The sequence below is a fragment of the Oncorhynchus mykiss genome, chromosome 3 (assembly GCF_013265735.2).
Source record: "Oncorhynchus mykiss isolate Arlee chromosome 3, USDA_OmykA_1.1, whole genome shotgun sequence".
NCBI classification, from domain to species: Eukaryota; Metazoa; Chordata; class Actinopteri; order Salmoniformes; family Salmonidae; genus Oncorhynchus; species Oncorhynchus mykiss.
Genome location: NC_048567.1, coordinates 42,657,529 through 42,679,302, shown reverse-complemented (window position 1 = coordinate 42,679,302; position 21,774 = coordinate 42,657,529). Strand labels below are relative to the sequence as shown.

General features: G+C 40.7%; 1 protein-coding gene across 7 annotated transcripts in view; it reads right to left on the bottom strand.

Annotated features, from left to right (window-relative positions):
- LOC110519981 (E3 ubiquitin-protein ligase HECW2) overlaps positions 1-21,774 on the bottom strand; it is a 65,488-nt gene that overhangs the window by 2,754 nt on the left and 40,960 nt on the right. For 6 of the 7 annotated variants that reach the window (XM_036974120.1, XM_036974121.1, XM_036974119.1 and 3 more), the window contains 4 exons: positions 6,647-6,793; positions 5,264-5,378; positions 4,901-4,986; positions 4,234-4,346 (listed from right to left, as the gene is read on the bottom strand). In XM_036974120.1, coding sequence (XP_036830015.1) covers positions 4,234-4,346; positions 4,901-4,986; positions 5,264-5,378; positions 6,647-6,793 — 461 coding nt within the window. Of the gene's footprint in view, positions 1-4,233; positions 4,347-4,900; positions 4,987-5,263; positions 5,379-6,646; positions 6,794-16,082; positions 16,145-21,774 lie in introns of those variants that run through there. The other variant, XR_005045604.1, reaches the window with a different exon arrangement.

Below are 21,774 nucleotides of genomic sequence, written 5' to 3'. Positions count from 1 at the left end.
GAAATGTACATAACAATAACGAGGCTGTACACAGGGGGTACAGGTTAATAGAGGTAATTTGTAAAGAGACTATGCATAGATAATAAACAGTAAGTAGCAGCAGTGTAAAAACAAAGGCGGTAATGCAACCAGTCAGGATGCTCTCGATGGTGCAGCTGTAGAACTTTGAGGATCTGGGGACGCATACCAAATCTTTTCAGTCTCCTGATGGGGAAAAGGTTTTGTCGTGCCCTGTTCACAACTGTCTTGGAGTGTTTGGACCGATAGTTTGTTGATGATGTGGACACCAAGGAACTTGAAACTCTCATCCCGATCCACTTCAGTCCCGTCGATGTTAATGGGGGCCTGTACGGTCCTCCTTTTCCTATAGTCCACTATAAGCTCCTTTGTCTTGCTCACATTGAGAGGTTGTTGTCCAGGCACCTCACTGCCAGGTCTCTGACCTCCCTATAGTCTGTCTCCTCAATGTCGGTGATCAGGCCAACCACTGTTGTGTCGTCAGCAGACTTATTGTGTTGGAGTCGTGCTTCTGTATTGAGCAAGTCACTTGTACTTCCTGCTTTAGTTTTTCCTTGTAAGCAGGAATCAGGAGGATATAATCATGGTCATATTTGTCAAATGGAGGGCGAGGGAGAGCTATGTATGCATCTCTGTGTGTGGAGGAAAGGTGGTCTAGGTGGTCTAGAGTGTTTTTTCCTCTGGTTACACGTGACATGCTGGTAGAAATTGGATGAGCATTTTTCTTGTTTGCTGATGGCTTTATACAGCTTGTTGAGTGTGGTCTTCGTGCCAGCATCGGTTTCTGGTGGTAAATAGACGGCTACGAATAATATAGATGTGAACTCTCTTGGTAGACAGCTTATCATGAGGTATTTTACCTCAGGCGAGCAATACCTTGAGACTTCCTCAATAGACATTGTGCACCAGCAGTTTTTGACAAATAGACACACACCCTCTTGACAAAGCAGTATAGCCTTTGTGTCGGACTCATTAAAGAAATACAGATGAAGTCGGAAGTTCACATACACCTTAGGAAAATACATATAAACTAAGTTTTTCACAATTCCTCACATCTAATCCTAGTAAAAATTCCCTGTCTTAGGTCAGTTCGGATCACCACTTTATTTTAAGAATGTGAAATGTCAGAATAGTAGAGAGAATTATTTATTTCAGATTTTATTTATTTCATCACATTCCCAGTGGGTCAGAAGTTACCATGCACTGAATTAGTATTTGGTAGCATGGTCTTTAAATAGTTTAACTTGGATCAAATGTTTTGGATAGCCTTCCACAATAATTTTGGTGAATTTTGGCCCATTCCTCCTGACAGAGCTGGTTTAACTGAGTCAGGTTTATATGCCTCCTTGCTCGCTGTAATGGTTTTCGTCGTCAGATGAGGAAGAGTAGTCGGACCAAAGCGCAGCGTCGTAAGTGTTCATATTTTTTATAGAACTGAACACTAATACAAAATAACAAGAGAATAAATGAAACCGAAACAGTCCTGTAAGGTTCAAAACACTAAACAGAAAATAACTACCCACAAAACCCCTGTGGGAAAAAGATACCTAAGTATGGTTCCCAATCAGAGACAACAATAGACAGCTGTCCCTGATTGAGAACCATACCCGGCCAAAACAAAGAAATACAAAAACATAGAAAAATGACATAGAATGCCCATCCAAATCACACCCTGGCCAAACCAAAATAGAGACAGAAAAAGCACTCTACGGTCAGGGCGTGACACTCACACATGCTTTTTCAGTTCTGCCCACAAATTCTCTATAGGATTGAGGTCAGGGCTTTGTGATGGCCACTCCAATACCGTGACTTTGTTGTCCTTAAGCCATTTTGCCACAACTTTGGAAGTATGCTTGGGGTCATTGTCCATTTGGAAGACACATTTGCGACCAAGCTTTAACTTCCTGACTGATGTCTTGAGATGTTGCTTCAATATATCTACACAATTTTCCTACCTCATGATGCAAACTATTTTGCGAAGTGCACGAGTCCCTCCTGCAGCAAAGCACCCCCACAACATGATGCTGCCATCCCTTCTGCAAGCCTCACCCTTTTTTCCTCCAAAAATAACGATGATCAAAATGGCCAAACAGTTCTGTTTCTGTTTCATCAGACCAAAGGATATTTCTCCAAAAAGTACGAGCTTTGTCCCCATGTGCAGTTGCAAACTGTAGTCTGGCTTTTTTTAATGGCTGTTGTTCTTCCTTGCTGAGCGGCCTTTCAGGTTATGTCGATATAGGACTCGTTTTACGGTGGATATAGATACTTAAGTACCTGTTTCCTCCAGCATCTTCACAGGGTCCTTTGCTGTTGTTCTGGGATTGATTTGCCCTTTTCGCACCAAAGTACATTCATCTCTAGGAGACAGAATGCGTCTCCTTCCTGAGCGGTATGACATTTGCGTGGTCCCATGGTGTTTATACTTGCATGCTATTGTTTGTACAGATGAACATTATACCTTCAGGCATTTAGAAATTGCTCCCAACAATGAACCAGACTTGTGGAGTCTACAATTTTCTTTCTGTCTTGGCTGATTTCTTTAGATTTTTCATGATGTCAAGCAAAGAGGCACTGAGTTTGAAGGTAGGCCTTGAAATACATCCACAGGTACACCTCCAATTGACTCAAATTATGTCAATTAGCCTATCAGAAGCTTCTAAAGCCATGACATCATTTTCTGGAATTTCCCACGCTGTTTAAATGCACAGTCAACTTAGTGTATGTAAACTACTGACCCACTGGAATTGTGATACAGTGAATTATAAGTGAAATAATCTGTCTTTAAACAATTGTTGGAAAAATGACTTGTGTCATACACAAAGTAGATGTCCTAACTGACTTGCCAAAACTATTGTTTGTTAACAAGACGTTTGTGGAGTGGTTGAAAAACAAGGTTTAATGACTCCAACCTAAGTGTATGTAAACTTCCGACATCAACTGTACATCTTCATCCAGATTGAGGTGAGTAATCGCTGTTCTGATGTCTAGAAGCTCTTTTTGGTCGTAAGAGGCGGTAGCAACAATGGTGGCAGCAACATTATTTACAAAATTAGTTACAACAAATGCTAAATAAATAAATACATAGCACAGTTGGTTAGGAGCCTGTAAAACGTCAGCCATCCCCTCCTGCTCCATTGTCTTGTTGTACTTCTAATTCCACGCAAACACAGTTCACTTTCATAGCAGCCACATACAGCATGATCACTTTGCTTGTTGTAATTCATTCTCGCAACTATGCGCTCTCCTCTCTCACCTTTTCCCTTCACTTGTGGACTTCAGTGCACAACACATTAGCGGTCTATGACCAGGCAAATAAAAGCTTACCAAGCCCAACATTCATATCATCACCGCTACACACAACCTACATCATTGTCACCATCTCATGTCATTGTCAACATTGCTCGTAGAACTAAACACATTTCTAAACCCGCTACAATCATGCAGTACAGTGTACAGTCAGCGCCCAGTGGCAATAAATTAATAAAACCAAAAGCTTACCTTGACTTGGAAGTGTTCCAGTGTTTGATAGCAATATCCAGCTAGCTAACATACTCTAGCATTCCTCTGTTTGAGCAAGCTAAACTGGCTAGCTAGCTAAGTAAGTGAAAAAATAGGAAACATAGCTAGCTCTCCCTCTTGCTTTAATTTGTTCAAAACTGTTAAACTCTTGTCTTTCTCTCTCTTTGAGTCAACTATTCACCACATTTTATGCACTGCAGTGCTAGCTAGCTGTAGCTTATGCTTTCAGTATTAGATTCATTCTCTGATCCTTTGATTGTGCGGACAAAATGTCAGTTCATGCTGCAAGAGCTCTGACAGGTTGAAAGATGACCTCCGGAAGTTGTCATAATTAGTACCATGAGCCTCCAATGTTTTGCATTAGCTGTCCTCCGGCTACACCATGGTGGTTCCCTACAAAGTGCTGTAGACCTTAATTGCAAAACAGTGTGTTTTAATCAATTATTTGGTGACGTGAATATATTTAGTATAGTTTTATCTAAAAATGATAGTTTTTCTAACAGTGAAACTTTTTTAATTTGTATTAAATTCACTGAGGATGGTCCTCCTTTTCCTCCTCTGAGGAGCTTCCACTGATGTGCGCACACACATCACATACACACAAACCTATAGTACACACAAGATAGTGACAGAAGCAGAACATTTTGAATAGCTCACACAAACAGGTAGGCAAATATACAGACGGGTGTACTGTACCTGGGCAAGGAGGTGATTTTGCCCCACTTCTCCACACAGAACCTGCGTGGTCCATTGCTACCTCTGAGGGAGGCAAAGCCCTCATAGGGAATACTGGAGGTGCCTGTCACAAACTAGGGATAAATAAACAATGTCAACTATCCAATTTTAGGTAACACTTTATTTTTACAGCACCGAATATGGGCTCCCGAGTGGCGCAGGGGTCTAAGGCACTACATCTCAGTGCTAGAGGTGTCACTACAGACCCTGCTTCGATTCCAGGCTGTATCACAACCGGCCGTGATTGTGAGTCCCATAGGGCGGTGCACAATTGGCCCAGCGTCCGGGTTAGGGTTAGCCGGGGTAGGCGGTGATTGTAAATAAGAATTTGCTCTTAACTGACTTGCCTAATTAAATAAAGGTTAAATAAATAATAAGCAGGTATTTACATACAAAATATTTGTAAAAAGGGCAATTATATACATTTTGCACAAAAAGTACTTCTTGTCACTAGGATATTAATTGTACCAGGAAGCACCAATTTTAAGCAAGTAATTTCACATCCAATACCAAATAAATACCAGTGGTAACCGAGCTGTAAAATAAAGAGCTATTGTAAGTTAAGACTGTGGAGCTTAGCCTTTCCTAAGTATCAAACTCTGTTGGAGTTTCCCCTGAAAAGTAGTACCTGCAGCAGTCTCAATTTCTGCTCATTGTTGAACCTCTCCACTGCAGCCCAGAACCAGCGGATTACTATGTGGTTGTCATGGTACCCTGGGGAGAAAGATGGAAGGCATCTCAGTCAGCCGTAGATCAAAATAAGCCTCCTGTTCTTAAAAGTATCTGTATCTTTCATGTCCAGTCAAAAGTTTTGCCCCTGCACTTGTTTGTAAAGAGGGTGGGTTGTGCGGGGCCAAGCAGTAACACCTGATTCCACTAATCAAAGTTATGATCTCATCTTTGATTAGTAGAATTATGGGTGTTACTACTTGGCTGGAGCAAAAGCATGCCCCCACACCATCTGACTGACCACCACTGCTCCCGTCTCTACCTCCTCTGTACTCTGTGTTGTTCCTCCAGTCTGCCAGGTCGATCTCTGCAGTGCCAGCGATCACCAGCTCCAGCTCCCGGGCATCAAACACAGATACCAGCCGCACATCCACCACCTAACCAATACATGTCACAATACTAACGTATTATCTATTACAGAGACATTCCCACCTGGCCAATACATATTGCAATACTGATACACCCCTAATACATTTAGAGTAACCACATGGAATGTTAATGGTCTGCATGATTATCCATTTGATTATATCTATTTAAGATACATTACCACCTGCTGCATCATTATCTATTACACAATACACATACTGTACATTACCACCTGACCAATACATACTGTATCACAACGTAACGGTGCATCATTATCTATTGCAGATACAATACCACTTGACCAATACATATCAGAATGATGGACCATTGTTGGTGTGTGTGATGTCATAGGGCCCTGTGTTTTGTACAATCATGTCACATGACCTAGATTTGAACCTTTATTTAAAGCTTTTTCATCAAACTGTCCCATTCCCTTTTTATTTCAAATGGTCCAGCACCATCCTCAGACAATTTCTTTCATTTTTGGTGAAACAAATTCCAGGATAAGGCTTAAAATACAGGATAAAAATCATGCTACAGTGAGCTCCAAAAGTATTGGGACAGTGACAATTTGTGTTGTTGTTTTGGATCTGGATTTGAAAAGATACAATGACTATGAAGTGCAGACTGTCAGCTTCAATTTGACTGTATTCTTATCCATTTTGCATGAACCATTTAGAAATTACAGCACTTTTTGTACATAGTCCCTCCCATTTTAGGGGACCAAAGGCATTGTGACAAATTCACTTATGTATGTATTAAAGTGGTCAAAAGTTATGTATTTGGTCCCATATTCATAGCCCGCAATCAAGCTTGTGACCTTACACATTTGTTGGATTTGCTGTTTCTTTTGGGGTTGTTTCAGATTATCTTGTGCCCAACGGTAAATAATGTATTATGTCATTTTAGAGTCACTTTATTATAAATAAGAATAGTATATGTTTCTAAACACTTCTACATTAATGTGGATGCTACCATGATTACGGATAATGCTGAATGAATTCTGAGTAATAATGAGTGAGAAAGTTAGATGCACGAATATCATACCCCCCCCAAAAAAATGCTAATCTCCCCTGTTACTGTAATGGTGAGCGGTTAACATGTCTTGGGGGTTTATTTGTGCAGCTGTAACAGTCGGCACTAACTTCCTAGTCATTGCATCATTTCAAATCCAAAGTGCTGGAGTACAGAGCTAAAACAACAAAGAAATGTGTCAGTAACCCAATACTTTTTGGAGCTCACTTTATGTCACAAGATTGCACAAAACACAGGGCCCTACCTCATAGAAGCCTCGCACCAGGCTCTCCGTCTGCTGAGCCACACCCCTTTCGATGCGCCACTTAACCATACGCTCGATGTACTCCTTCTTATTCTTCTCTGACACTGGAATACCTGCCCCGCCTGGCTTCAGCTCTCTCTCTGTGATCTAAAAGGCCGTAGAGATTGATACACAATATGGGGTGAAACCTAGTCTGAGTACCAGTCTTTTTAGCTAGCATTCCACTTCTTGACGCTTCTATCATTTGCCAAAGAGACTGGCCTTTCTTCAATCTTCCAATATGATCATTCTATCATTAATGAGCGAGGACATCAGAGGATTTGATCTTGACTCGAAAATCCTCACAGCTATCCTCCAATCACAAAGGTTATGCAAATATTGGAACTCTGTTGGCAATTGGTTGCTAAGCAACCAATTTTAGTTGTCCAGAGTTAAACCAGTCTGTCAAAAGTTGATAGCACACATCTAAATTCTCAAACTAAATACATACTGCAATTCCAACCACAAAACATATTATACAACAACTTGCAAGAGCTAAATGTTGGTGTTTGGCTTTTATACAGATGTTGGATGTTAACTTGATTACTTTTGTCGCTGGGAATTTTCCTGTTGTTTCAAGAAATTCAAATGAGCCTCGTGATTCCTTGAAAATGAGCATTTGGCCTGCCATCAAAATAATATATTTCGCTCACTCAGGCCTAGGTCCCCTAACCGACTTGCCAAAACTATAGTTTGTTAACAATAAATGTATGGAGTGGTTGACAAACGAGTTTGAATGACTCCAACCTAAGTGTATGTAAACATCTGACTTCAACTGTAAGTGTCCCATGATCTCAGTATATATGCACCTGTTCTGAAAGGCCCCAGAGTCTGCAACACCACTAAGCAAGGGGCACCACCAAGCAGGCAGCACCATGAAGATCTCCAAACAGGTCAGGGACAAAGTTGTGGAGAAGTACAGATCAGGGTTGGGTTATAAATAAATATCCGAAACTTTGAACGGAGCACCATTAAATCCATTATTAAAAAATGGAAAGAATATGGCACCACAACAAACATGCCAAAGAGATGGCCGCCCACCACAATTCACAGACCAGGCAAAGAGGGGGTTAACCAGAGAGGCAACAAAGTTACCAAAGATAACCATGAAGAAGCTGCAAAGCTCCACCGCGGAGATTGGAGTATCTGTCCATAGGACCACTTTAAGCCATACACTCCACAGAGCTGGGCTTTACGGAAGAGTTGCCAGAAAAAAGCCATTGCTTAACCTCTCTTGGGTAGAGGGCAGTATTTTCACATCCGGATGAAAAGTGTGCCCAAAGTTAACTGCCTGTTACTCAGGCCCAGAAGCTAGGATATGCATATATTGGTAGATATGGATAGAAAACACTCTAAAGATTCTAACACTGTTAAAACCTCTTGAAATTAGGGGGCACTATTTTCATTTTTGGAAAAATAACATTCCCAAAGTAAAAGTGCTATTTTGTCAGGACAAGATGCTAGAATATGCATATAATTGAGAGCTTAGGATAGAAAACACTCTAACGTTTCCAAAACTGTAAAAATATTGTCTGTGAGAATAACAGAACTGATATTGCAGGCGAAAGCCTGAGAAAAATCCAATCAGGAAGGGACTCTTACTTAGAAACCTCTGCGTTCCTATGCGTCCCTATTGAGCAATGAATGGGATATCAGCCAGATTCCTTTTTCTATGCCTTCCCTAATGTGTCTAGTGTCACAAGACATAGTTTCAGGCTTTTATTTTGAAAAATGAGCGTGAAGGACAACATTGCGTCAGTGGTCAGCTGGTGGCTCTCAGAGTGATATGTGCGTAATAGACAAAGGCGGCCATTGTGCCTCTCGCTCCTACTGGGAAGCCAACTGTCCCGGTTGATATATTATCGAATAGATATTTGAAAAACACCTTGCGGATTGATTATAAAAAACATTTGCCATGTTTCTGTCGATATTATGGATCTAATTTGGAATATTTTTTCGGCATTGTCGTGACCGCAGTTTCCAGTGGATTTCTCAACCAAACATGAAGAACAAAAGGAGGTATTTTGTCTATAAAAATAATCTTTATGGACAAAATGAACATTTGCTGTCTAACTGGGAGTCTCGTGAGTGAAAACATCCAAAGCTCATCAAAGGTAAACGATTTCATTTGATTGCTTTTCTGATTTTCATGACCAAGTTGCCAACTGCTAGCTGGACATAATGCTATGCTAGGCTATCGATAAACTTACACAAATGCTTGTCTTGCTTTGGCTGTAAAGCATAAATGTAAAAATCTGAGATGACAGGGTGATTAACAAAAGGCTAAGCTGTGTTTTACTATATTTCACTTGTGATTTCATGAATATGAATATTTTCTAGTAATATTTTTTGTCTGTTGCGTTATGCTAATTAGTGTCAGTTGATGACAATTCTCCCGGATAGTTCCAAGAGGAGTAGTTCCAAGAGGTAAAAATTATGTCTGTGAGTACAACAGAACTGATATGGCAGGCAAAACCCAGAGGACAAACCGTCCCCCCTAAAAAACTAGTGAAATCCTCCCAGACTGCAGTTCCTAGGGCTTCCACTAGATGTCAACAGTCTTTAGAAAGAGTTTCAGGCTGGTTTTTGGAAAAATTTGCCAGAAATTCTAGTTTTTCTAGGTGGATCCCATTTTGGCGGTAGTGTTTCCAAGCTCGTGGAAGAGAGCGCGTTCTTTGGTATTTCTCTCCGGGTAAAGACAATAACGATTCTGCCGTCTACGGGCCTGGCTACGGGATGTGCTGGCGAACCTGGGACACCATGCGTAAGGCTGGTGCCATGTACGCTGGCCCAAGGAGACACACTGGAGACCAGATGCGTAGAGCCGGCTTCATGGCACCTGGCTCGATGCCCACTCTAGCCCGGCCGATACGAGGAGCTGGAATGTACCGCACCAGGCTATGCACACGCACCGGGGACACCGTGCGCTCCACCGCATAACACGGTGCCTGCCCGGTCCCTCTCGCTCTCCGGTAAACACGGGAAGTTGGCGCAGGTCTCCTACCTGAACTCGCCATACTCCCCGTGTTCCTCCCCCCCAAGACATTTTTGGGGCTGCCTCTCGGGCTTCCAGTCGCGCTTCCGTGCTTTCTCCTCATACCGGCGCCTCTCTGCTTTCACTGCCTCCAGCTCTGCTTTGGGACTGCAATATTCCCTTGGCTGAGTCCAGGGTCCTTTGCCGTCCAGAATCTCCTCCCAAGTCCATCTCTCCAGGTATCGCTGCCTCTCCTGCTGCTGCTGCCTGTTACCACGCTGCTAGGTCCTTGGTTGGTAGGTGTTTCTGTAACGGCATTCTTCCTCCTCTTCTGAGGAGGAGTAGTGAGAAGGATCGGAGGACCAATGTGCAGCGTGGTAAGTGTCCATAACGTTTATTTTAAGACATAAACTGAACACTATGAAATACAAAACAACAAACGTGAACATGAACGAAACCGAAACAGTACCACGTGGCAACAAACACTCACACGGAAACAAACACCCACAAACCAAAAGTGAAACCCAGGCTACCTAAGTATGATTCCCAATCAGAGACAACTAACAACACCTGCCTCTGATTGAGAACCATACTAGGCTGACCTCAAAACCCCAACATAGAAAAACACACATAGACTGCCCACCCCAACTCACGCCTTGACCATACTAAATAAAGACAAAACAAAGGAAATCAAGGTCAGAACGTGACAGATCCATGTATCCGGGTAAGAGTCTAGCTACATTTTCAGATATTATACGTTTCTAATTTTGTCAGAAAGCAGTTTTCATTGTAAGTTAAAGTGTACTGTTTGCTAGCTAGCAACGTTAATACACGTTACGTGTATTATCAGTGTAGTAATGTTAAAATCCATTTGCATTGCTAGTTATATAGTTAACATTGAACCTAGTTGGTTAGCTTTAGCTATTTTCAGATTCATACTACAGCTATGACAATCAGTTCGCATTGGTGGTTATAGTATGAGTTGGGATTATGACGGTTCATTGCTAGCTAGCTAGCTACCTAAATGTCTAAACAAAAGACTCTTTTGACTCACTTCGCAAGTCAGACAGGTGTATTTCATGTCTAGACAATAGTGACCTATCCACTTAGCTAGATGTGGCTAGGGAGTGTGTACAGTGCCTTGCGAAAGTATTCGGCCCCCTTGAACTTTGCGACCTTTTGCCACATTTCAGGCTTCAAACATAAAGATATAAAACTGTATTTTTTTGTGAAGAATCAACAACAAGTGGGACACAATAATGAAGTGGAACGACATTTATTGGATATTTCAAACTTTTTTAACAAATCAAAAACTGAAAAATTGGGCGTGCAAAATTATTCAGCCCCTTTAAGTTAATACTTTGTAGCGCCACCTTTTGCTGCGATTACAGCTGTAAGTCGCTTGGGGTATGTCTCTATCAGTTTTGCACATCGAGAGACTGACATTTTTTCCCATTCCTCCTTGCAAAACAGCTCGAGCTCAGTGAGGTTGGATGGAGAGCATTTGTTAACAGCAGTTTTCAGTTCTTTCCACAGATTCTCGATTGGATTCAGGTCTGGACTTTGACTTGGCCATTCTAACACCTGGATATGTTTATTTTTGAACCATTCCATTGTAGATTTTGCTTTATGTTTTGGATCATTGTCTTGTTGGAAGACAAATCTCCGTCCCAGTCTCAGGTCTTTTGCAGACTCCATCAGGTTTTCTTCCAGAATGGTCCTGTATTTGGCTCCATCCATCTTCCCATCAATTTGAACCATCTTCCCTGTCCCTGCTGAAGAAAAGCAGGCCCAAACCATGATGCTGCCACCACCATGTTTGACAGTGGGGATGGTGTGTGTTCAGGGTGATGAGCTGTGTTGCTTTTACGCCAAACATAACGTTTTGCATTGTTGCCAAAAAGTTCAATTTTGGTTTCATCTGACCAGAGCACCTTCTTCCACATGTTTGGTGTGTCTCCCAGGTGGCTTGTGGCAAACTTTAAACGACACTTTTTATGGATATCTTTAAGAAATGGCTTTCTTCTTGCCACTCTTCCATAAAGGCCAGATTTGTGCAATATACGACTGATTGTTGTCCTATGGACAGAGTCTCCCACCTCAGCTGTAGATCTCTGCAGTTCATCCAGAGTGATCATGGGCCTCTTGGCTGCATCTCTGATCAGTCTTCTCCTTGTATGAGCTGAAAGTTTAGAGGGACGGCCAGGTCTTGGTAGATTTGCAGTGGTCTGATACTCCTTCCATTTCAATATTATCGCTTGCACAGTACTCCTTGGGATGTTTAAAGCTTGGGAAATCTTTTTGTATCCAAATCCGGCTTTACACTTCTTCACAACAGTATCTCGGACCTGCCTGGTGTGTTCCTTGTTCTTCATGATGCTCTCTGCGCTTTTAACGGACCTCTGAGACTATCACAGTGCAGGTGCATTTATACGGAGACTTGATTACACACAGGTGGATTGTATTTATCATCATTAGTCATTTAGGTCAACATTGGATCATTCAGAGATCCTCACTGAACTTCTGGAGAGAGTTTGCTGCACTGAAAGTAAAGGGGCTGAATAATTTTGCACGCCCAATTTTTCAGTTTTTGAGTTGTTAAAAAAGTTTGAAATATCCAATAAATGTCGTTCCACTTCATGATTGTGTCCCACTTGTTGTTGATTCTTCACAAAAAATACAGTTTTATATCTTTATGTTTGAAGCTGGAAATGTGGCAAAAGGTCGCAAAGTTCAAGGGGGCCGAATACTTTCGCAAGGCACTGTATATAGTTTCTTTCAAATGACCCATCAATTTAGACAAGTGTGTTATAATCTATTAATTATAAAATATTTTTATCAGGACACTTTCTGTTTTTGACATTGCTACTATGCAAATATACAAGTAACCATTTCACTGTAATGTTTACACCTTCTGTCGCCTGGGCATGTGGCAAATTGACTACTCACTCTCTTTAGCACATGGCCTCACATGTGAATCCTTAAAGAGATGGGTGGGGCTAAGGCTTAAGAGGGTGTGAACGATTCTTAATGAGTGTAGACAAAGAAGAGCTCTCCAGTAGGTGTACCAAAACATTCCAGGGCCATTTTCACAAAAGTGCGGTTACATTCAGGTTTATCAACTTTAAAAGCAGAATTACTGTCCCATTATTCCTCAACTGTAGTGTATGATATAGCATTTTCTAGCTCGGAGTCTCTACTTTTATCCAATGTATAAAACACGATTTAACATTTTGCTACATGGGACCGAATCCAAGTGGTGTGTAAATAGGGGTGCTAATTTGCATTCGTGTAAAGTACTTAAGTAAAAATACTTTAAAGTACTACTTGAGTAGTTTTTGGAGGTATCTGTAGTTTACTATTTATATTTTGGGCAACTTTTACTTTATTACATTCCTATAGAAAATAAAAGTACTTTTTACTCCCTACATTTTCCATGACATTCAAAAGTACTCATTACATTTTGAATGCTTAAACGGACAAGAAAATTGTCCAATTCACACACTTATCAAGAGACTGGGTGCAGCAGAACCGCTATCCCTGGTCGTCCCTACTATGTCACTAAAAAGAAAGTTCACCCCAAAATAAATATTAAACACTGTTAAAACATTACTGTGGAGAAAAGCACCAGGAAGGCACATCTTTACCATATAATTATATTTAACATTTTGGGACAAATTAGCAGCGGTGTAAAAAATACCCAATTGTCATACTTGAGTAAAATTATAGATACCTTTTTAATAGAAAGTTACTCAAGTAAAATTGGAAGTCATCCAGTAAAATACTACTTGAGTAAAAGTATTTGGTTCTAAATATACTTCAGTATCAAAAGTAAATGTATAAATAATTTCAAATGAGTTATATTAAGCAAAGCAGACGGCAGTGTTTAATATTTATTTTGGGGTGAACTTTCTTTTTAGTGATTCTTGTCTGCTGATAGTTACTACAGGGTTTTTGAGTCTACGAAGGCAGTAGGATCAGTCCAACTGTTGTTTAATTCTGAATTATATAGACTTTAAAATAGTTGTTAATCACTGTTGTTTCTAATTAACGCATTTGTATCTCTCTTTTAAAATTATAACTAGCTTGGCATGTATTCGCGTTGCGAGTGCCGTGAGGTTTGCCATTAAGTAGTGTGCTTTATTTGAGCTTAGTAGTTGTTGTAGTTGTTGGCTCTCTTCAAAAGTAAAAGATCATATTCCTGTTTAATTATTTTTTTTAAGTACTTTCTTTACCTTGTAAATCTGTTTGATGGGCTTTTTCTAAGATAGTGATTTATTTCTCTTTCATTTGAATTTCTAACTCAGATTTAACTTTTGCAGAGTATGAGATTATCATTTCCCTATGTACGCCTTAAAAGCATCCCAAATTATATCGAAGGTTGGCTTTTCTCTGTCCTCTGTCTACATTTGTAATGGTTTTTATTTTTTCATTTAAATATTTAATACATTTTGGGTTTTGAAGATGTACTCTGTTCATTCTCCATATTCTGTCGCTAATTGTATTTTCTGTTGATGTAATTAAGCATGAGATACAGGTGAAGGATTTGATATGTCATGGATTTTATAACCAGTAAATTGTGTGCATTTTTGCAAGAAGCAAAAATGTAGTCAATTCTTGAATAGTATTTCTATAATAGCTTTTCAATAAATATTGTTTTGTAGTTGGGAATAATAATCTCCAGGTGTCCTGTAAATTATTTGTAGCGATGACATTCTTCCGCATCACTGGAGGCTCAATGAAAACTTCTTTATTGCGACATCTGTCAAACTTATTGAATGTGTGATTTAGTGTTGCCTGCTAAAATAATAGTTAATGTCTGGATTTGATTTAATATAGCTTGAATTCTATCTATAATTAACAGATTTGACATTTGATTTGCATTCAACACACAATTTCAACAGTCGAACTATATCTGCGAAATAATGATCGTACTGCAGAAATATTTAATATTTAAAAAATGCAGTTGGTAAATAAAGTGCAACTTGCCTCTGATCACATCTGACTACGAACCTACGAAACAAAAATATCCTCCAGGAGTGAAGATGTGCGCTTCACTTTAAGAGCCGAGGTGGAGGTACAGGGTTTGAAGGACAACTATGAGAGCCAATGGAATTAAGAGTTCTGATGACAAGCTATTTTGAAAACATTTAATTGTTGGTCAAGGGGTCGTGAAACGTTCATGCAGAATTAAATTAACAGAATTATACAGATTTAAATAAAATAGTTTCGATTAATGTACAAAAATAGCACTCACTTCTGTGATCATGAAGTGCTCTGAGAGGCTAGGATCATATCACCTCCACCTTACCTAGACCCAATGCAATTTACATACTGCCCCAATAGCTCCACGGATGATGCAATCGCCATCGTACTGCACACTGCCCTATCCCACAAGAGGAAGACCTACATAAGAATTCTGTTCATTGACTACAGTTCAGCCTTAAAACACCATAGTACCCTCCAAGCTCATCATTAAGCTTGGGGCCCTGGGTCTGAACCCCGCCCTGTGCAATTGAGTCCTGGACTTCCTGACGAGCCTATCCCAGGTGGTGAAGGTAGCCAACAACACCTCCACTACGCTGATCCTCAACACTGGGGCCCCACAAGGGTGAGTACTCAGCCCCTTCCTGTCCTCCCTGTTCACCCATGACTGCATGGCCACGCAGGTCCCCAACTCAATTACCAAGTTTGCGGCCACTGTTGTGCCAGGTAAATAACCTCTCCCTCAACATCAACCATGCGAAGGAGCTGATCGTGGACTTCAGGATACAGCAGAGTGAGCACGCCCCCATCCACATCGATGGGGCTGCAGAGGAGAAGGTGAAAAGCTTCAAGTACCTCGGCATACACATCACTGAAAATCTGAAATGGTCCACCCGCACAGAAGTCGCAACAGTGCCTCTTCAAACTCAGGAGGCAGAAGAAATTTGGCTTGGCCCATAAGACCCTCACAAACTTTTATTGGCGCACCATTGAGAGCATCCTGTCGGGCTATATCACTGCCTTGTATGGCAACTGCACCACCCGCAACCGCAGGGCTCTCCAGAGGGCCCCCTCCTAGTACCCTGCCCTGAACTGTAGTCACTAGTTGGCTACCACCCGGTTACTCTACCATGCTGCTGACCTATGTATACTTAACAGAAATATAAATGCTGCAGGCGACAATTTAAACAAATCTACAGATTTACAGTTCATATAAGGAAATCCTTACATTGAAATTAATTAAAACCTAATCGATGGATTTCACATGACTGGGCAGGAGCGCAGCCATGGGTGGGCATAGGCCCACCCACTTGGAAGCCAGGCCCAGCCAATCAGTGTTTGTTTTTTTCTACAAAAGAGCTTTATTACAAACAGGAATACTCTTCAGTTTCATCAGTTGTCCGGGTGGCTGGTCTCAGACGATCCCACAGGTGAAGAAGCCGGATGTGGAGGTCCGTGGTCTGCGGTTGTGAGGCCAGTTGGACGCACTGCCACATTCTCTAAAACGACATTGGAGGTGGCTTATGGTAGAGAAAGTAACATTACATTCTCTAGCAACAGCTCTGGTGGACATTCCTTCAGTCAGCATGCCAATTGCACACACACTCCCTCAAAACTTAACATATGTGGCATTGTGTTGTGTGATAAAACTGCACATTTTAGAGAAGCCTTTTATTGTCCCCAGCACAAGGTGCACCTGTGTAATTATCATGTGGTTTAAATCATATTTTCTTGGTATGCCACACCTGTCAGGTCGATGGATTATCTTGGCAAACTGAGAAATGCCCACTGACAGGGAAGTAAACAAATGTGTACAGATCATTTTAGCTTTCTGTAGGTATGGAACACTCCTGGGATCTTTTCTTTCAGCTCATGAAACATGGGACCAACATTTTACGTTTATATTAATTGTTCAGTAGACAGTCATGGAACTGGTCACTTTAAATAATGTTTACATACTGTTTTACCCCATTCATGTATTCTAGTCAAAGCCTATCCCATGCTGTCTAGGAGCTCTACGGACAATTCCTTCAACCTCATGGCTTGGTTTTTGCTCTGACAACGGTGGGACCTTGAATAGACAGGTGTGTGCCTTTCCAAATCATGTCCAATAAATTTACCACAGGTGGGCTCTAATCAAGTTGTAAAAACATCTCGTAACCAAATGTGTTAAAGGTCAAGGGGTCTGAATACTTTCTGAAGGCACTGTACGTACACACACACACACACACACACACACACACAGGGTTGTTTTTATTTGTACAATTTTGTTCATTGTAGAAAAATAGTAAAGCGATCAAAAGTATGAAATAACATATGGAATCATGTAGTAACCAAAAAAAGGTTAAACAAATCTAAATATATTTTAGATTCTTCAAAGTAGCCATCCTTCGCCTTGACAGCTTTTCACACTTAGTATTCTCTCAACCAGCTTCACCTCTAATGCTTTTCCAACAGTCTTGAAGCAGTTCCCACTTGAAGCAGGTAGCCTAGGGGTTAGAGTGTTGGTCTTCTAACCAAAAGGTTGCAAGATCAAATCCCTGAGCTGACAAGCTAAAAATGAAATTCTGCCCCTGAACAAGGCAGTTAACCCACTGTTCCTAGGCCGTCATTGAAAATAAGAATTATTACTTAACAGACTTACCTAGTTAAATAAAAGGTAAATAAATAAAAAATACGCTGAGCACTTGTTGGCTGCTTTTCGGTCACTCTGTGGTCCAACTCATCCCAAACCATCTCTTTGCAGCAATTCAACCATGAAGGCCTGATCACACAGTTGATGTTGAGATGTGTCGGTTACTTACACTTTGTGAAACAGTTGTTTGGGCTGCATTTTGAGTCTGGTAACTCTACTGAACGTATCTTCTGCTGCAGAGGTAACTCTGGATCTTCCATTCCTGTGGCGGTCCTCATGAGAGCCAGTTTCATCACAGTGCATGATGGTTTTTGCGACTGCACTTGAAGAAACTTTGTTATTGAAATGTTACGGATTGACTGATCTTTGTGTCTTAAGGTAATGATGGCCTGTCATTTCTCTTTGCTTATTTGAGCTGTTCTTGCCCTAATATGGACTTGGTCTTTTACCAAATAGGGCTATCTTCTTGTCACAACACAACTGATTGGCTCAAACACATTAAGGAAACAAATTCCACAAATTAACTTTCAACAAGGTACACCTGTTAACTGAAATGCATTCCAGGTGACTACCTCATGAAGCTGGTTGAGCGAAAGGGTAGCAACTTTGAAGAAGCTCAAATACACACTACCGTTCAAAAGTTTCAGGTCACTTAGAAATAGTTAAAAGCGCATTTTTGTCCATTAAAATAATATCAAATTGATCAGAAATACAGTGTAGACATTGTCAATGTTGTAAATGACTATTGTAGCTGGAAACAGCTGATTATTAATGGAATATCTACATAGGCATACAGAGGCCCATTATCAGCAACCATCACTCCTGCATTCCAATGGCACTAAGTTAGCTAAGTTTATCATTTTAAAAAGGCTAATTGATCATTAGAAAACCCTTTTGCAATTGTTAGCACAGCTGAAAGCTGTTGTGCTGATTAAAGAAGCAAATCAAACTGGCCTTCTTTAGACGAGTTGAGTATCCGGAGCATCAACATTTGTGGGTTCGATTACAGGCGCAAAATGGCCAGAAACATAGCCCTTTCTTCTGAAACTCATTAGTCTATTCTTGTTCTGAGAAATGAAGGCTATTCCATGCGAGAAATTGCCAAAAAACTGAAGATCTCGCACAACCCTGTGTACTACTCCTGTCACAGAACTGTGCAAACTGGCTCTTGCCAGAATAGAAAGAGTGGGAGGCCCCGGTGCACAACTGAGCAAGAAGACAAGTACATTAATGTCTAGTTTGAGAAACAGATGCCTCACAAGTCCTCAACTGGCAGCTTCATTAAATAGTACCCGCAAAACACCAGTCTCAAAGTCAACAGTGAAAAGGCAACTCCGGGATGCTGGCCTTCTAGGCAGAGTTGCAAAGAAAAAAGACAAATCTCAGGCTGGCCAATAAAAATAAAATATCAAGATGGACAAAAGAACACAGACACTGGACAGAGGAAGATCGGAAAAAAGTGTTTGAGGAGTTCGGATCACGAAGAACATTCGTGAGACGCCGAAAAAATGAAAAGATGCTGAGGAGTGCTTGACGCAATCTGTCAAGCATGGTGGAGGCAATGTTATGGTCTGGGGTTGCTTTGGTGGTGGTAAAGTGGGAGATTTGTACCGGGTAAAAAGGGATCTTGAAGGAAGGCTATCACTCCATACCATACCCAGTGGACAGCACTTAATTGGAGCCAATTTCCTCCTACAACAGGACAATGACACAAAGCACATCTCCAAACTATGCAATAACTATTTTGGGAAGAAGCAGTCGGCTGGTATTCTGTCTGTAATGGAGTGGCCAGCACAATCACCGAATTGTGGGAGCAGCTTGACCGTATGGCACGTAAAAAGTACGTACCATACGTAAAAAGTGCCAATCAAGCCAATCCAACTTGTGGGAGGTGCTTCAGGATACATGGGGTGAAATATCTTCAGATTACCTTAAACTGACAACTAAAATGCCAAAGATCTGCAAGGCTGTAATTGCTGCAAATGGAGGATTCTTTGACGAAAGCAAAGTTTGAAAGACAAATAATGATATTTTAAATTGAAATAATAATTATAGCCTTGTCAACATCTTGACTATATTTGCTACTCAGTTTGCAACTAATTTCATGTATGTTTTCATGGAAAACAAGGACATTTCAAAGTGACCCCAAACTTTTGAACAGTGTATTTTGATTTGTTGAAGACTTTTTGGTCACATGATTTCATATGTGTTATTTCATAGTTTTGAGGTCTTCACTATTATTCTACAATGTAGAAAATAGTAAACATAAAAAATAAAAAACTGGAATTAGTAGGTGTCCAAACTTTTGACTGTCACGCACGCACGCTCCGGACTCAGATGTTGCTCGTCCTAATATTTCTTAATTAAATTATTTTACTTTCATATGTGTGCATTGTTAGATATTAGTGCACTGTTGGAGCCAGAAACGCAATTGTTTTGCTACACCCGCAGTAACAAATAAATGCCAAATGTGTATGCGACCAATAAAGAACAGTATGACTAGGGTGGCTGGAGTCTTTTTTAGGGCCTTCCTCTGACACCGCCTGGTACAGAGGTCCTGGATGGCAGGAAGCTTGGCCCAGGTGACGTACTGGGCCGTATGCACTACCCTCTAGTACCTTGCAGTTGGAGGCCGAGCAGATGCCATACCAGGCAGCAGAGGTATGGACTCTAGTCACATGACTTGGACTCGAGTCACAAATATGACTTTCAACTCAACTTTGAGTTGAACACCAATGACTCGTGACTTAAATTGGACTTGAGCCTTTTGACTTGACCTGACTTGATACCCTCCTCAAGCCCAGATATTAAAAATTATGCTATGAAAAAAAGGGTGCAGCGCATAAACTCTTCATTTAACAGATTACAATTTGAATTGGAAAGCAGCCAATCAAATTGTGCCAGCTGAGAAAAAAAGTGCGTTTGGCAGTGCAGAGGAAAGTCGGCTGGTAAATTCAGACGGAGCCCTTGGAAAGATTATATCCAAAAATAATAATTTTGGGTATCAAGACTACGCTGTATCAACAAAAAAACAGATTGCAACTTGCAAAACATGCGGGAAGAAAATTAGACGGAGGTGCAACAATTTCCAACTTTGTTCGACATTTGAAGCTGCATAAAGAACGGTAATTTGCAAATATAGCCGACAGCTATATCATTTATATCTTTGTTAGTGTAGTATGTAGGCTAACATAACGTTAAATCAATGAGCATCCACAGTCAGTGCAGGAACGTGAACATTGCACCCAAGATTGAGCTACAACTGGCTATGCAGTTGGTAGCCTAAATCCTGCCGGATGTTACTGCTGTTCCTAAATCCTTTGACATACATTAGCCTAATGTAACCACACACAGGGAATGTGCGTGTGCGTGTTAAGGTGGTGAGATTGTGTACAAGCCTACGGCGCCCAATAGCGATCCTCGATAGTCGATTTCTATGGGGGGGAGGGGGGTCTTTCTCATGGCTACCCATGTATTTCCATGTAAATACAAAGTTTATTTGGAAAGTATAAATATATATATTTTTTTTAAAAGCATTCATGATTTGCATAAATGTAATATACTATTACTATTGTTAAAAATATGAAATGGTACTACAGTTGGTGAAGAGCACATTATGACTTGTTTAGGACTCGACTTGGGACTTGAGTCTTACTTGTGACTTGTAAAACAATGACCCCACCTCTGCCAGGCAGTGATTCAACCCATTTTGAAAGAATATAATTATTTTATTAAAGAAATGTGTTTATTAGGCTACTGTGCAGTTTACAATAAATACTGTAGTAAGCATGGCTAATTCCTTACATAAGGGAGAGTAGGCCATGTCTACACTACAGCATGCGGGGTATGCGGGAGACCGGTGTTATGTCCGGTGTGATGTCTTCACTATTATTCTACAATGTATAAAATAGTAAAAATAAAGAAAAATCCTGGAATGAGTAAGTGTCCAAACTTTTGACTGGTACTTGCTTAATTAATTTGATTAATATTATGGTGTTTCTATTCCATGAAAAACCCTCTGGGTTTCTGTTCGAATGGAACGGAAAATATGGTGCTGTACAATGTGACGGTAGGCAGTACAGTACTGGGCTATTTAGCTAAAGAATCCCTGTGTCCTGTGGACGGGAGACCGGGTGGAAGGAGTAGGCTGTTCACGTAAATAGGAACGGAAAATGACTGTCGGCAGTACAGTACTGGGCTATTTTACGAGGAAGGAGTACGCTGTCCTTTAGTTCATAACTGACTTGCCTAGTTAAATAAAGGTTACACTATGAGCATAACATTTCTGCACCCTAATTTTCTAATTCTTGTCTAACCAATACCCAAATATTGCAATTAAGTGAAATAAACATAATTTGAATGTCCTTTTTTAAATGTTATTAACAAAAGCATAAAGATAGATGAAGAAATACTGTGCTGCTGTTTTGAGTTATAAATGTAACACTTTAGAGTACTTAAGCATCAAATACATTGCAAGTTGAGGGATTTCCACAA